We start from the raw sequence: 15,987 nt of genomic DNA, 5'->3' as shown, positions 1-15,987 counted from the left end.
AAGGAAGCGTGGAAGGAAGACCAGACAGTGAGGACCCTGGATCCAGTCTGGTCGGCCAAAAGATGCAGCCACTTGTGGTACCACAGCCTGGGGACACAGATGTCATCTGCTGCTATCCAGATCTCTGTGAATCCCGGACCAGACTGCCCTCCCTTACATATGGACTCCTCAGGCCACCAATTTTGATGTTGAAGAATTGATGTCTGCCGTGGGGGTCCCAGGCTTCACTAATTTCTCCTGTTGATCCAGTGTTGCCTTCCTCTTTGTTTGGTTCTGATCCCTTAATAAAGGATTTTTGTTTTGAATTATACTCTCCTATGTGTTTTACTTCAAAAAGGACAGTTGGTTTGTGAGGATTCAGGTACATTTCTAATATACAATGTGAAATGAACAAGGGACACCAACAACAAACAATCTCCTGGAGATTAAATAATAAAAGATATCAATGGTGTTGGGGTAACTTGCCACACAAAACACACACAAAAATATTCTGGAGTAAAAATAAAAATAACATTGAACAAAGATCAGCCTTGGAAAAAATACAAACATTAAATCTAAAACAAAAAAGGCTTAAAATCCCCCCCAAAAAAAACATTCTGTCAGATGTGACAACTAATAACAATATATTCAGGGAATCCCACTAAAAAAACACAAATAAAAGTTTGTGAGAAGTGTGTGTGAATATGAGCAGCAAAACGACTTAATTCTTGTCACATTATAAAGAAGAAGAGAGTGCGCTGTATTAAACTATTTTTGACATTGCAGCATGACGAAAGTGCTGTATCCATTGCGAACGCTAAGTTTACCAGAACGAGCTGTCCCGTGTCGGAATTTCTTCTGAGCATGCGTGGCACTTTGTGCGTCGGAACAGGCCACACACGGTCGGAATTGACGCGATCGGATTTTGTTGTTGGAAAATTTTATCTCCTGCTGTCCAACTTTGTGTGTCGGAAAATCCGATGGAAAATGTCCGATGGAGCCCACACACGGTCGGAATTTCCGACAACACGCTCCGATCGGACATTATCCATCGGAAAATCCAACCGTGTGTACGGGACATTACAGTGTTGTGGCCACAACAACACCTAAGGCCCAAATTTCTGCTGAGTATATAGGGCAGGCCCCTACTTTCAAACAACTAACTTACAAACGACTCCTACTTGCAAACGGAAGGAGACAACAGGAAGTGAGATGAAATCTACCCCTAGGAAGGGAAATTCTCTCCTGTAAGAGTTAATATGGGAAAAACATTTCTCCTTTCCACTGATGCTTTCCAATCCATTGGGACAAAAAGTGAGGTGAAATCTTCTGAAGAGGAGGAAAGACAGCAAAACAAATGTCACAGGGGTGATAACCCTTCCCTATGTTTTCCAAAAAGATTAAAATAGATTTTTTGGCTGGAGCTAAACACGTTAAAAATGTACCAGTTCAAAATTACAAAGAGATTCTACTTAACAACAAACCTACAGCCTGTATACTGCTGTTCAGAGTATATAGGGCCTGGGGGCCCCACACCTTTCCTTATTTTAATTTGGGTGCGGGGTTCCCCTTAATATCCATACAAGACCCAAAGGGCCTGGTAATGGACTGGGGGGTACCCATGCCGTTTGTCTCACTGATTTTCATCCATATTGCCAGGACCCGACATGACATTAAACCCGCAAGCAGTTTTAAATGACTTTTTTTCCTTTGAGATGTCATTTTGCTGTCAGACTGTTTTAAACACGGGAAACATGCGCCCCTTTACAGGCATACTATAGACACCCCCCAGGTACCATATTTATTTATTTTTATTGTTTGACTTTAAGCATTATTAAAATCACTGCTCCCGAAAAAACTGCCGTTTTTAAAACTTTTTTTTGCATTGATCCATGTCCCCTGGGGCAGGACCCGGGTCCCCAAACACTGTTTATGACAATAATTTGCATATTATCCTTTAAAATGAGCACTTTTGATTTCGAACGTTCGAGTCCCATAGACGTCAATGGGGTTCTAACGTTCGTGCAAATTTTCGGTCTGTTCGCAGGTTCTGGTGCGAACCAAACTGGGGGGTGTTCGGCTCATCCCTACTCATGGCTGTTGATGTAGCAACCACTGACCTCACCTACCTGTCCCCTCCCCGTCCTATACACATCCACGAGTTATACAGAGTGTGACGGACCCCCGTACTCAGGAAGAGTCTGCCCACCATAGATGCTTCCTCTGTCCGGTACCACACGATCCAAGATCCCTCAGAGCACCCAGTCATTCGCCGTAACTCAATGTAGGAGAGGGGGGAGGTGTCCTGTAGTCCTGTCCTAGTGTGACAACTTCTCCTTAGATACATACAATATGACGTGAGTGTTGTCACTCGGGGGCAGGAAGTGTTTTTGGCAGGATCACCAGGTGAAAATTTAGGAGATAGTTACAAAAAAAATGAAAATGAATGCAGCCACCACAGTGGAGGACTGCTAAGCTGTAATATGAGTCAAAGTTTTTTGGTTTATACTTTTTAATATATCTATAGGTGAGGCCCGAGGTGTATTCACCACAAAGTACCAAAACTGCAGCCGTTTCCCAGCAGAGAAGTGTGCAGAGGGTCCGATATCTGCTCTGCACCCAGATCTGTTTCCTTGTTGTAGCGCCGCCCTGCTGAGAATAATAATAACTGTCATTCTGGTTTCTAGATCTTGTGAGGATCGTTGGTGGTGGGAGCAGTGGCCGGGTGCAAGTCAAACACGAAGGCCAGTGGAGGGTGATCTGCGGCAACGGCTGGGACATTAATGATGGAACGGTGATCTGTCGGATGCTGGGCTACACCCGGGCCAAGAGCGCAACCACTTCCCGTAATGGTAAGGATGGGGAAGTCTTATTGTGTGGTGTCCTATGTTTACTCCTCCCCCAAATCTGAATACTCCTCCTCCTGATCTGTTCACCCCTCCTCCTGATTGTACATCCCTCCCCCTGATCTGTTCACCCCTCCTCCTGATTGTACATCCCTCCCCCTGATCTGTTCACCCCTCCTCCTGATTGTACATCCCTCTCCCTGATCTGTTCACCCCTCCTCCTGATTGTACATCCCTCCCCCTGATCTGTTCACCACTCCTCCTGATTGTACATCCCTCCCCCTGATCTGTTCCGCCCTCCTCCTGATTGTACATCCCTCCCCCTGATCTGTTCCGCCCTCCTCCTGATTGTACATCCCTCCCCCTGATCTCTTCACCCCTCCTTCCCCTGATCTGTTCACCCCTTCTCCTGATTGTACATCCCTCCCCCTGATCTGTTCACCCCTCCTCCTGGTTGTACATCCTTCCCCCTGATGTGTTTACCCCTCCTCCTGACTGAAAATCTCTCCCCCTGATCTGTTCACCCCTCCTCCTGATTGAAAATCCCTCCCCTTGATCTGTTCAGCCCTCCTCCTGATTGTACATCCCTCCCCCCTGATCTGTTCACCCCTCCTCCTGATTGTACATCCCTCCCCCTGATCTGTTCACCCCTCCTCCTGATTGTACATCCCTCCCCCTGATCTGTTCACCCCTCCTCCTGATTGTACATCCTTCCCCCTGATCTGTTCACCCCTCCTCCTGATTGTACATCCCTCCCCCTGATCTGTTCACCCCTCCTCCTGATTGTACATCCTTCCCCCTGATCTGTTCACCCCTCCTCCTGATTGTACATCCCTCCCCCTGATCTGTTCACCCCTCCTCCTGATTGTACATCCCTCCCCCTGATCTGTTCACCCCTCCTCCTGATTGTACATCCCTCCCCCTGATCTGTTCACCCCTCCTCCTGATTGTACATCCCTCCCCCTGATCTGTTCACCCCTCCTCCTGATTGTACATCCCTCCCCCTGATCTGTTCACCCCTCCTCCTAATTGTACATCTGTCCGACTTTACTTACCAGACCAGTGAGTCCGCTTGGGCAGAGAGTGGTCTCCCATACGTATCCAACTCGCGGCCCCTGGTAGAGTGGACAGGAGGCACGGGAGTATGGAATGGTAAGAGAGCCTGGTGAGGGATCCAGGTGCTGGGTGGAAGAGGATCTTCAAGCAGCAGATGGTGAGCTGGAACACAGGCAAACAGGTGCTGAGCAGGAGCAAGCAGGCAGGTCAGAGCACAGGCAGAGTTCAGCAACAGACAGGCAGCACGGTACACAGGAGCAGGCAGAAGAAGTGTCAGACAAGCCAAGGTCAGGTACAGGCAGCAATCAGCGGGGTATCAGAGGCAAGCCGGGTCGTCAGGAGATCTGGAAACACAGAAACACAGGAACAGGTAGTGGAACTAAAGAAACCAGGAACTGTTGATCAGGCAGCACCGAGCAGAGTGCATGGCAAACCTAAATGGGCCGGTTGGCGCCAAACGGCGCGCACACGTGCACACCGACAGCAGCTGCATGCCAGTACACAGACCAGCGCCTACAGGGACACGCACAGCAGCGTGCATCAGCACGCACCAGGACAGCCAGCACCGCGACCAGCAAGGTGAGCTCTCTGACAGTGCCCCCTCCTCAAGGCCAGCCTCCGGATGCCCAGTTGGGCCAGCTTGGAGGCATGAAAGTTCTTGAAAGACCGTAAAAGTTCCGGGGCATGCAAATTGCTCTCTGGCTCCCAGGAGTTGTCTTCCGGCCCATACCCCTTCTACTTAATGAGATATTGAATTCTGTTGTTCCGTTTTCTGCAATCCAATATTGCTTCAACTTCGAATTCCTCTTCATTATTAATTATGACAGGTTTGGGGGGGCCGGTCATACGGCCAGTAAAGGGATTCGGAATAGCAGGCTTCAAAAGAGACACATGAAATACCGAATGTATTTTTAGAGAATCAGGCAGATCAAGTTCATATGCAACTTCATTTATCTTCCTCTTTACTGAGAAGGGACCCATAAATTTGGGACCCAATTTCCTTGAGGGACAGGCCATTTTTAGGTTAATAGTGGACAACCACACTTGGTTGCCAGGTTCCAGGATCAGTTCTCCACGCCTTTTCCTATCATACATCCTTTTGCTGTATTCCTGAGACTTGGCCATCGTTTCCTGCAAAAGTTTGTTGTTAGTGGAGAAAAAATTAATGGTTTCAGCAACTGCGGGAACGGTACACTCGGGTAATAAACTAGGCAAGAAGGAAGGATAAAAACCATAGTTAGCAAAGAATGGCGTTTGGTTGATGGCGGAATGCAATGAGTTTTTGTAGGCAAACTCTGCAACGGGTAGTAAAGAGACCCAGTCGTCTTGAGAGAAAGCAGAGAAGCAGTGGAGGTATTGCTCTAGGGTTTGATTGGTTCTATCTGTGTGCCCGTTTGTCTGGGGATGGTAGACTGATGAGAATGCCAACTCTATTTCCAGGGAGCCACAGAGAGCCTTCCAGAACCTCGAGGTAAATTGGACACCGTGATTGGACACAATACTTGCCGGGACCCCATGCAGCCTTACCACTTCTTTAACAAAAATCCTTGCAGTGTCCATGGCCAAGGGCGTGCCCTTCATGGGAAGAAAATGTGCCATCTTGGATAGCCTATCTATCACAACGAAAATGGTGGAAAATCCCTCCGACGGAGGGAGTTCCACGATGAAATCCATCTATATCATTTTCCATGGTCTCTCTGGAACGGGTAAAGGTTTTAGTAGGCCCCAAGCCTTTGTCCGGCTATTTTTACTTCGGCACAAGTGTTTCATGAATCCACATAACTTTTACAATCATTAGACAGTTGGGGCCACCAGAAGGTGCGCTGCACCAACTCTGTAGTCTTTAACACACCAAAATGTCCGGCTAATTTATGGTCGTGACAAAGTTCCATTACCGCCACCCGTAAGGGTTCAGGGACTACGATTTTATCTTCATGCCAAAACAGACCCTCACTCAGATTGGTTTCAGGGTACGGGGACATTTCCACAGAGGCCTGCTTTATCCGGGTCTTAAGGTCCACTTGAAGGAGCAAAAAGTTCCCAGAGGGGAGGATCGTGTCAGGAGGCAGGGTCTCTTCGGAATCATGAAACATGCGTGAAAGCGCTTCTGGCTTATTGTTCTTAGATCCCGGTCTATAGGTGACATGGAATTGGAATCAGGAAAAAAAAAGTGCCCATCTAGCCTGTCATGGTCTCAATCTTTTGGCTGTCCTCAAATATTCCAGATTTTTGTGATCTGTATACACCAAGATGGGATGTGCAACACCCTCCAGAAGGTAACGCCACTCCTCCAGAGCCGACTTGATGGCAAGAAGTTCCCGATCCCCCGATGTCATAATTCCTTTCCGATATCGAGAGCTTGTGTGAAAAGAATGCCACTGGGTAAAGAAGATCTTTGGCACCCTGCCGCTGAGAGAGAACCGCTCCAACTGCTATTTCTTAAGCATCAACCTCCAGGACAAATGGTAAAGCAGGATTAGGGTGTTTCAGGATGGTAGCCGACGTGAAGAGCTCTTTAAGTTTCTCAAAAGCTGCCCGGGCCTTAGGTGTCCATGAGAATCGGATTCCCTGCCTGGTTAGTTCGGTTATTGGGGCGATTATTGCTGAAAACCCCTTAATGAATTTCTGATAAAAATTAGCAAAGCCGATGAAGCGCTGCACACCTTTTTTATCCATAGGCGCAGGCCAGTCCAGGATGGCGGACACCTTTTGAGGGTCCATCTTGATGCCATCCACCGAGATGATCAGGCCTAGGAATTGGATGCACTGGAGTTCAAACTCACACTTTTTGAGTTTTGCATAGAGACCGTGTTGTCTGAGCCGGGTTAGGACATTCCGGACATGTTTGTGGTGATCGGCTAGCGAGGTGGAGAAGATCAGAATATTGTCAAGATACACTATCACGTACAAATCCAGGTAGTCACGAAAGATGACATTGACAAAGTGCTGGAATGTTGCAGGGGGGTTGCATAGACCGAAGGGCATGACAAGGTACTTGAAGTGCCCAAATCGAGTGCGGAATGCCGTTTTCCACTCGTCCCCTTCCCGGATTCGAATTAAATTATAAGCTCTGTGAAAATCAAGCTTCGTGAACACATCTGAGGTTCCCAACTTTTGGAAAAATTCTGGCACTAAAGGCAGGGGATAGCGGTTCTTGATAGTTATCCTATACAATTCCCGATAATCAATGCAGGGACGTAGGGAATGGTCTTTTCTTTTGACTAAAAATATGCCCGCACCGGCTGGAGAGGTGGACGGGTGGATGAATCCTTTTTCCAGATTTTCATCAATGTAGGCTTTTAGTGTGCTTAACTCCTGCTCAGTTAGTGGAAAGATTCTTCCGAAGGGAACCTCAGTTCCCGGTAGGAGCTCTATTGGACAGTCATAAGGCCTGTGCGCAGGCAATGTTTCTGCTCCTTTCCTGCTGAATACGTCCACAAAGTCTCAGTAGGGTTCAGGGATGGACTGTCGTAGTTCCAGATCTGAGTCCATACAAAGGAGTTGGGAGGTTTCAGTAGAGTACCTGTACAGGCAGTGCTGTTGGCAGTACTCAGAAGGAAAAGTAACTTCCCCTGTGGTCCAGTCAATGCTGGAGTTATGGGCTTGTAGCCAAGGTATTCCCAGGATGATGGGAAAGAGGGGAGAAGAGATGGCGTCCAGACGAAGAAATTCCTGATGATGGGTGCCAATGATGGCCAGCAAAGGGACAGTCTCTTGGGTGACCGGGCCGGAACGAAGGGTGGAGCCATCTGCCAGGTGTATTGTAAGCCCCTGGGCCTTGGGTTGAAGCGGGATGCGGTGATTAGCAGCGAACGTCAGGTCGACGAAGCAGCTGCAGGCACCGGAGTCAATGATGACCGTCACTGGAGTAGTCCCTCCTGGAAGCTGCAAAGTGATGGAGAGAGCAAGGTGAGAACCAGACTTAGGTACAATAGATGTACACATTGAAGAAGCAGGAAGACACTTATGCATCTTGTTGGGGCAAGCCCTCACGTAGTGCCTGGGTTCACCGCAATACAGGCAAAGGTTGCGGGCTCGTCTACGCAGATTTTCCTCAGGAGTCAGTGTGGGGCGGAGCAAGCCAAGCTGCATAGGCTCTGGGGCGTCTTGAACGGGTGCAGTAGAGATGGGAGGAAGTTGACTGACCGAACTGGGGACTTTAGGTAGCATCCAAGTAGGGCGGAACTGGTGAGAAGACCTCTCTGACCGGCGTTCCCTCAAACGACAATCAGTCTGGATGGACAGGTTGATGAGTTCATCCAAGGACGGGGGTATTCCAACACGTGCCAGATCATCTTTCAGAGGGTCTGAAAGTCCCATTCTGAACTGGTGACGCAAGGCGGCGTCATTCTAGTTGGTGTCCGAGCTCCAGCGTCTGAACTCTACCGCATAATCTTCTGCTGCCCTGCGACCCTGCTGTAAAGAGTGGCTTCCGCAGTCGCAGTCAGCTGCGGATCCTCATACAGTTGGGACATGGCCAAGAAGAAGACTTCAAAACTATCCAGTGACACTGATTTTTGCTCCAGCAGGCGGTGGGCCCAGGTTTGGGGTTCACCGGACAACAAAGAAATGACAAAGCCCACTTTAGTTGCTTCTACAGAGAAGGTGTGTGGTTGCAAGGCGAAATAAAGCTCGCAGGCGTTGCGAAACGCACGGTACTTGTTGCGTTCTCTAGCAAACCTTTCAGGAGTGGGTACTCTGGGCTCAGGAGGAAGCATTACCACGGAGGGTGCAGATGAAAGTCCAGCAGAAGATGCTCCCTGGGGATCAGAGGGAGAGGATAGAACCGAAACTCGCTCCTCCAATTTTGCATAGCCTTCCTGAAGGCTTCCTGAAGGCTCTTAACGGCTTGAGTAAGACCCGCCAGATGTCTACAAAGTTCATCCATGGGGGAGGGCCCCTGCCCGGACTCAGTCATGGCTGCCTGATACAGTCAGACTTTACTTACCAGACCAGTGAGTCCGCTTGGGCAGAGAGTGGTCTCCCATACGTATCCTACTCGCGGCCCCTGGTAGAGTGGACAGGAGGCACGGGAGTATGGAATGGTAAGAGAGCCTGGTGAGGGATCCAGGTGCTGGGTGGAAGAGGATCTTCAAGCAGCAGATGGTGAGCTGGAACACAGGCAAACAGGTGCTGAGCAGGAGCAAGCAGGCAGGTCAGAGCACAGGCAGAGTTCAGCAACAGACAGGCAGCACGGTACACAGGAGCAGGCAGAAGAAGTGTCAGACAAGCCAAGGTCAGGTACGGGCAGCAATCAGCGGGGTATCAGAGGCAAGCCGGGTCGTCAGGAGATCTGGAAACACAGAAACACAGGAACAGGTAGTGGAACTAAAGAAACCAGGAACTGTTGATCAGGGAGCACCGAGCAGAGTGCATGGCAAACCTAAGTAGGTCGGTTGGCGCCAAACGGCACGCACACGTGCACACCGACAGCGCCTGGACGCCAGTACACAGACCAGCGCCTACAGGGACATGCACAGCAGCGCGCACAGGAACACGAGCGCTAACGCGCACCGGCATTCACCGCCGTGCAATCCCTCCCCCTAATCTGTTCACCCCTCCTCCTGATTGTAAATCCATCCCCCTGATCTGTTCACCCCTCCTCCTAATTGTAAATCCCTCCCCCTGATCTTTTCACCCCTCCTCCTGATTGTACATGGCTCCCCCTGATCTGTTCACCCCTCCTCCTGATTGTACATCCCTCCCTCTAATCTGTTCACCCCTCCTCCTAATTTTAAATCCCTCCCCCTGATCTTTTCACCCCTCCTCCTGATTGTACATCCCTCCCCTGATCTGTTCAGTCCTCCTCCTGATTGTACATCCCTCCCCTGATCTGTTCAGTCCTCCTCCTGATTGTACATCCCTCCCCTGATCTGTTCAGTCCTCCTCCTGATTGTACATCCCTCCCCTGATCTGTTCAGTCCTCCTCCTGATTGTACATCCCTCCCCCCGATCTGTTTACCCCTCCTCCTGATTGTACATTCCTACCCCTGATCGGTTCAGCCCTCCTCCTTATCTGTTCCACATTCCTCCTGATTGTACATCCCTCCCCCTGATCTGTTCACCCCTCCTCCCGATTGTACATCCCTCCCCCCGATCTGTTTACCCCTCCTCCTGATTGTACATTCCTACCCCTGATCGGTTCAGCCCTCCTCCTTATCTGTTCCACATTCCTCCTGATTGTACATCTCTCCCCCTAATCTGTTCAGCTCTCCTCCTGATCTGTTCCTCCCTCCTCCTGATTGTACATCCCTCCCCCTAATCTGTTCCGCCCTCCTCCTGGATGTACATCTCTCCCCCGATCTGTTCACCCCTCCTCCTGATGGTACATCCCTCCCCTGATCTGTTCAGCCCTCCTCCTTATTGTACTTCCCTCCTCCTGATTGTACATCCCTCCCCCTGATCTGTTCAGCCCTCCTCCTTATTGTACTTCCCTCCTTCTGATTGTACATCCTTCCCCCTGATTTGTTCAGCCATACTCTTGATTGTACATCCCTCCCCCTGATCTGTTCATCCCTCCTCCTGATTGTACATCCCTCCCCTTGATCTCTTCGGTCCTCCTACTGATTGTACATCCCAGCCCCTGATCTGTTCGGTCCTCCTCCTGATTGTACATCCCTCCCCCTGATCTGTTCACCCCTCCTCCTGATTGTACATCCGTTCCCCCTGATCTGTTCACCCCTCCTCCTGATTGTACATCCGTTCCCCCTGATCTGTTCACCCCTCCTCCTGATTGTACATCCCTCCCCTGATCTGTTCACCCCTCCTCCTGATTGTACATCCCTCCCCCTGATCTCTTCGGTCCTCCTCCTGATTGTACATCCCTCCGCCTGATCTGTTCACCCCTCCTCCTGATTGTACATCTGTCCCCCTGATCTGTTCACCCCTCCTCCTGATTGTACATCCCTCCCCCTGATCTGTTCATCCCTCCTCCTGATTGTACATCCCTCCCCCTGATCTGTTCGGTCCTCCTCCTGATTGTAAATCCCTCCCCCTGATCTGTTCATCCCTCCTCCTGATTGTACATCCCTCCCCCTGATCTGTTCACCCCTCCTTCTGATTGTACATCCCTCCCCCTGATCTGTTCATCCCTCCTCCTGATTGTACATCCCTCCCCCTGATCTGTTCACCCCTCCTCCTGATTGTACATCCCTCCCCCTGATCTGTTCACCCCTCCTCCTGATTGTACATCCCTCCCCCTGATCTGTTCACCCCTCCTTCTGATTGTACATCCCTCCCCCTGATCTGTTTACCCCTCCTCCTGATTGTACATCCCTCCCCCTGATCTGTTCACCCCTCCTCCTGATTGTACATCCCTCCCCCTGATCTGTTCAGCCCTCCTCCTTATTGTACTTCCCTCCTTCTGATTGTACATCCTTCCCCCTAATTTGTTCAGCCATACTCTTGATTGTACATCCCTCCCCCTGATCTGTTCACCCCTCCCCCTGATTGTAAATCCCTCCCCCTGATCTGTTCATCCCTCCTCCTGATTGTACATCCCTCCCCCTGATCTGTTCACCCCTCCTCCTGATTGTACATCCCTCCCCCTGATCTCTTCGGTCCTCCTCCTGATTGTACATCCCTCCGCCTGATCTGTTCACCCCTCCTCCTGATTGTACATCCCTCCGCCTGATCTGTTCACCCCTCCTCCTGATTGTACATCCCTCCCCCTGATCTGTCCACCCCTCCTCCTGATTGTACATCCCTCCCCCTGATCTGTTCACCCCTCCTCCTGATTGTACATCCCTCCCCCTGATCTGTTCATCCCTCCTCCTGATTGTACATCCCTCCCCCTGATCTGTTCACCCCTCCTCCTGATTGTACATCCCTCCCCCTGATCTGTTCACCCCTCCTCCTGATTGTACATCCCTCCCCCTGATCTGTTCACCCCTCCTCCTGATTGTACATCCCTCCCCCTGATCTGTTCACCCCTCCTTCTGATTGTACATCCCTCCCCCTGATCTGTTTACCCCTCCTCCTGATTGTACATCCCTCCCCCTGATCTGTTCACCCCTCCTCCTGATTGTACATCCCTCCCCCTGATCTGTTCAGCCCTCCTCCTTATTGTACTTCCCTCCTTCTGATTGTACATCCTTCCCCCTAATTTGTTCAGCCATACTCTTGATTGTACATCCCTCCCCCTGATCTGTTCACCCCTCCCCCTGATTGTAAATCCCTCCCCCTGATCTGTTCATCCCTCCTCCTGATTGTACATCCCTCCCCCTGATCTGTTCACCCCTCCTCCTGATTGTACATCCCTCCCCCTGATCTCTTCGGTCCTCCTCCTGATTGTACATCCCTCCGCCTGATCTGTTCACCCCTCCTCCTGATTGTACATCCCTCCGCCTGATCTGTTCACCCCTCCTCCTGATTGTACATCCCTCCCCCTGATCTGTCCACCCCTCCTCCTGATTGTACATCCCTCCCCCTGATCTGTTCACCCCTCCTCCTGATTGTACATCCCTCCCCCTGATCTGTCCACCCCTCCTCCTGATTGTACATCCCTCCCCCTGATCTGTTCACCCCTCCTCCTGATTGTACATCCCTCCCCCTGATCTCTTCGGTCCTCCTCCTGATTGTACATCCCTCCGCCTGATCTGTTCACCCCTCCTCCTGATTGTACATCCCTCCCCCTGATCTGTTCACCCCTCCCCCTGATTGTAAATCCCTCCCCCTGATCTGTTCATCCCTCCTCCTGATTGTACATCCCTCCCCCTGATCTGTTCACCCCTCCTCCTGATTGTACATCCCTCCCCCTGATCTCTTCGGTCCTCCTCCTGATTGTACATCCCTCCGCCTGATCTGTTCACCCCTCCTCCTGATTGTACATCCCTCCGCCTGATCTGTTCATCCCTCCTCCTGATTGTACATCCCTCCCCCTGATCTGTTCACCCCTCCTCCTGATTGTACATCCCTCCCCCTGATCTGTTCACCCCTCCTCCTGATTGTACATCCCTCCCCCTGATCTGTTCACCCCTCCTCCTGATTGTACATCCCTCCCTATAGGAGACTCACCACTGTCCATCCATCAATTGTCTGCACAGGCAGCAACCTTATGTCTCCCTGAACAATTGGAAGGGTGCTCTCTGCTCTGGTTGGTTGCCGCGGACAACGCAGACACTTGTAGGGTCCCATGTGACCCTGAATTTAGTGTCTCCTGACTGACTTGTTGGTTGTCTCTCCGCAGCGTATGCTTCATTTTTTTGGCTGTCAAATTTGGAATGTACGGGACAGGAGGCACATCTACGGCTCTGCAGAAACTTCGTCTGGAAGGGCCAAGTCTGTTACACTGAAGCTGAAGTGGAATGTGCGTAGAGTGACATCTGGAATTCAAGACAACCGCTTTGTGTGCGATGGCCAGTCATTATGGGAAACATTTCATATTAATCCAGGATGATTATAATGATAATTCTACAGTACATAGAGCCCCCCTATGGGGTATGTTGGTTATAATAATAAAACTAGTCAGTCACACTGCCTTCTATCAAGCCAATTAAAGTTCTGCTGGTCTAGCTGTTCATGGGGCAATATATTTCACCGCACTTTAAGGCAGGGTTCACCTTTACCAAAAATCTACCTCTACAGGTAAGGGGGGTCTGTAGATATAAAACAAACTGCAGCTTTGACCAAAGTTGGTTGATGCCCTTGCTATAGGTGAAGGCCATTTACATGTTTCCCAAAGCCTGACCGAAAAACTCCCAGAGATGACATCATCCCATCCTGCCTTGTTGCTACTATGTTGCTAAAGCACTCACAGCTGTTACAGTTCATGTCCACCATCACAGGAGGGCGCTCTTACTCTGATTTAAAACCTTGCCTATGCGTTTTCTCTCCACTGATGCAGTAGCTCTGAGCTCAGCATTTGGGAGCGCCCTCCTGTGGTTGTGGGTGTGAAAGAACAGTAACAGCTGGGAGTGTCTTAGCAACATCCTAGCAACAAGGCAGGATGAGACAATATCATTTCTGCTTTCTCCCAGCTGCACAGTCTGTTTTATCTACAGGGGCCTCTTATCTGCAAATAATTTTTTTTGGTAAAGGTGGACTAACCCTTTAACAATGGGAAATACGGGTCATCAGCACGATCAACCTTCCCAGGTTGTTGGAGAATCTTTCTCGGTAGACGATCGAGAAATGTTACCTACAGAAATCAAACCTGGAAGATATAGATGAAGAATAAAATGATTGTAACCTAGAACTGTCTGCAATGTGTTTCCTTTGATGAAGAATATTTGTTAAATCTTCCCAGGGATCAGCCTGAGTACCCCCTTTATATGTAGTGAGTACTAGTCTGTAGGCAGGTAGAGGTCCCCCTAAGGCTTGGCCCTCATGTCACATGGGTGTCCATTTATTAGGTGGGTGGAGCTCAGGCTTGAGGCCTTTTTGCCAGGAGACAGATTGAGAGAGAAGCGGTGCTTCCAGGGGTGTTCGTGCTTTGCTCTTTGGGGGAGGGGCTGTTGGAAGATCCTCCCTATTATCTCCACCATTCCTTCCACCTAACCCAAGGAGGAATTTAGGAAAGATTGTCAATGGGAGAGGCTGAGACAGCATGATGCAGAAAGACAGAGGTTGGTGCTTCCCCTTGTCCTCTCCTCCGGGGGGGGCAATAGTCAGCAATGTGTAAGAAAGAGGACACTTACCTGATGCTATTTATCCCTTATGCACTTCTGATCTCAAGCCAATATTTGGAGAATCTCAGTGCCAGTATTTGGGTTGTTATACTTTATTCATTAAATTAGTAAATTTGTCCTCCTCCAAAGCCACTGTGTGATAATCTAATGGAGTGAAGAGGCCTATACAGCCAATACCTGGGTAGTAGAGCCAGAAGTGTACTTTCTGGTGAAAACCTGGCCCTGGAAGCTTACCTGTGGACCAGGTGTGTGATCACTCTTGGCGGCCCTGGAAGCTCACCTGTGGACCAGGTGTATGATCACTCTTGGCCCCGGAAGCTTACCTGTGGACCAGGTGTGTGATCACTCTTGGCCCCGGAAGCTTACCTGTGGACCAGGTGTGTGATCACTCTTGGCCCCGGAAGCTTACCTGTGGACCAGGTGGGTGATCACTCTTGGCCCCGGAAGCTTTCCTGTGGACCAGGTGTGTGATCACTCTTGGCCCCGGAAGCTTACCTGTGGACCAGGTGTGTGATCACTCTTGGCCCCGGAAGCTTACCTGTGGATCAGGTGTGTGATCACTCTTGGCCCCGGAAGCTTACCTGTGGACCAGGTGTGTGATCACTCTTGGCCCCGGAAGCTTACCTGTGGACCAGGTGTGTGATCACTCTTGGCCCCGGAAGCTTACCTGTGGACCAGGTGTGTGATCACTCTTGACCCCGGAAGCTTACCTGTGGACCAGGTGTGTGATCACTCTTGGCCCTGGAAGCTTACCTGTGAAAAAGGTGGGTGATCACTCTTGGCCCTGGAAGCTTACCTGTGGACCAGGTGTGTGATCACTCTTGGTCCCAGAAGCTTACCTGTGGACCAGGTGTGTGATCACTCTTGGTGGCCCCAGAAGCTTACCTGTGGACCAGGTGTGTGATCACTCTGGGTCCCAGAAGCTTACCTGTGGACCAGGTGTGTGATCACTCTTGGCCCCGGAAGCTTACCTGTGGACCAGGTGTATGATCACTCTTGGCCCCGGAAGCTTACCTGTGAACTAGGTGTGTGGCCACTCTTGGTGGCCCCGGAAGCTTACCTGTGGACCAGGTGTGTGATCACTCTGGGTACCGGAAGCTTACCTGTGGACCAGGTGTGTGATCACTCTTGGTTCCAGAAGCTTACCTGTGGACCAGGTGGGTGATCACTCTTGGTGACCCCAGAAGCTTACCTGTGGACCAGGTGTGTGATCACTCTTGGCCCCGGAAGCTTACCTGTGGACCAGGTGTGTGATCACTCTTGGTCTCAGAAGCTTACCTGTGGACCAGATGTGTGATCACTCTTGGTGGCCCTGGAAGCTTACCTGTGGACCAGGTGTGTGATCACTTTTGGACCGCGGAAGCTTACCTGTGGGCCAGGTGTGTGATCACTCTTGGCACTGGAAGCTTACCTGTGGACCAGGTGTGTGATCATTCTTGGCCCCGGAAGCTTACCTGTGGACCAGGTGTGTGATCACT

General features: G+C 50.4%; 1 protein-coding gene across 13 annotated transcripts in view; it reads left to right on the top strand.

The window, feature by feature from the left end:
- The window catches only part of LOC141147337 (uncharacterized), a 110,066-nt gene extending 95,990 nt beyond the window's left edge, over positions 1–14,076 (top strand). For 12 of the 13 annotated variants that reach the window (XM_073634575.1, XM_073634577.1, XM_073634576.1 and 9 more), the window contains 2 exons: positions 2,667–2,831; positions 13,069–14,076. In XM_073634575.1, coding sequence (XP_073490676.1) covers positions 2,667–2,831; positions 13,069–13,196 — 293 coding nt within the window. In that variant the 3' untranslated portion in view covers positions 13,197–14,076. Of the gene's footprint in view, positions 1–2,666; positions 2,832–3,883; positions 3,978–13,068 lie in introns of those variants that run through there. The other variant, XM_073634570.1, reaches the window with a different exon arrangement.
- The last annotated feature ends 1,911 nt before the right edge of the window (positions 14,077–15,987 follow it).

The sequence above is a fragment of the Aquarana catesbeiana genome, linkage group LG06, assembly GCF_042186555.1.
Source record: "Aquarana catesbeiana isolate 2022-GZ linkage group LG06, ASM4218655v1, whole genome shotgun sequence".
Taxonomy (NCBI): Eukaryota; Metazoa; Chordata; class Amphibia; order Anura; family Ranidae; genus Aquarana; species Aquarana catesbeiana.
Note: the sequence above shows the minus strand (reverse complement) of the source record. Positions and strands in the feature narration are given on the sequence as shown.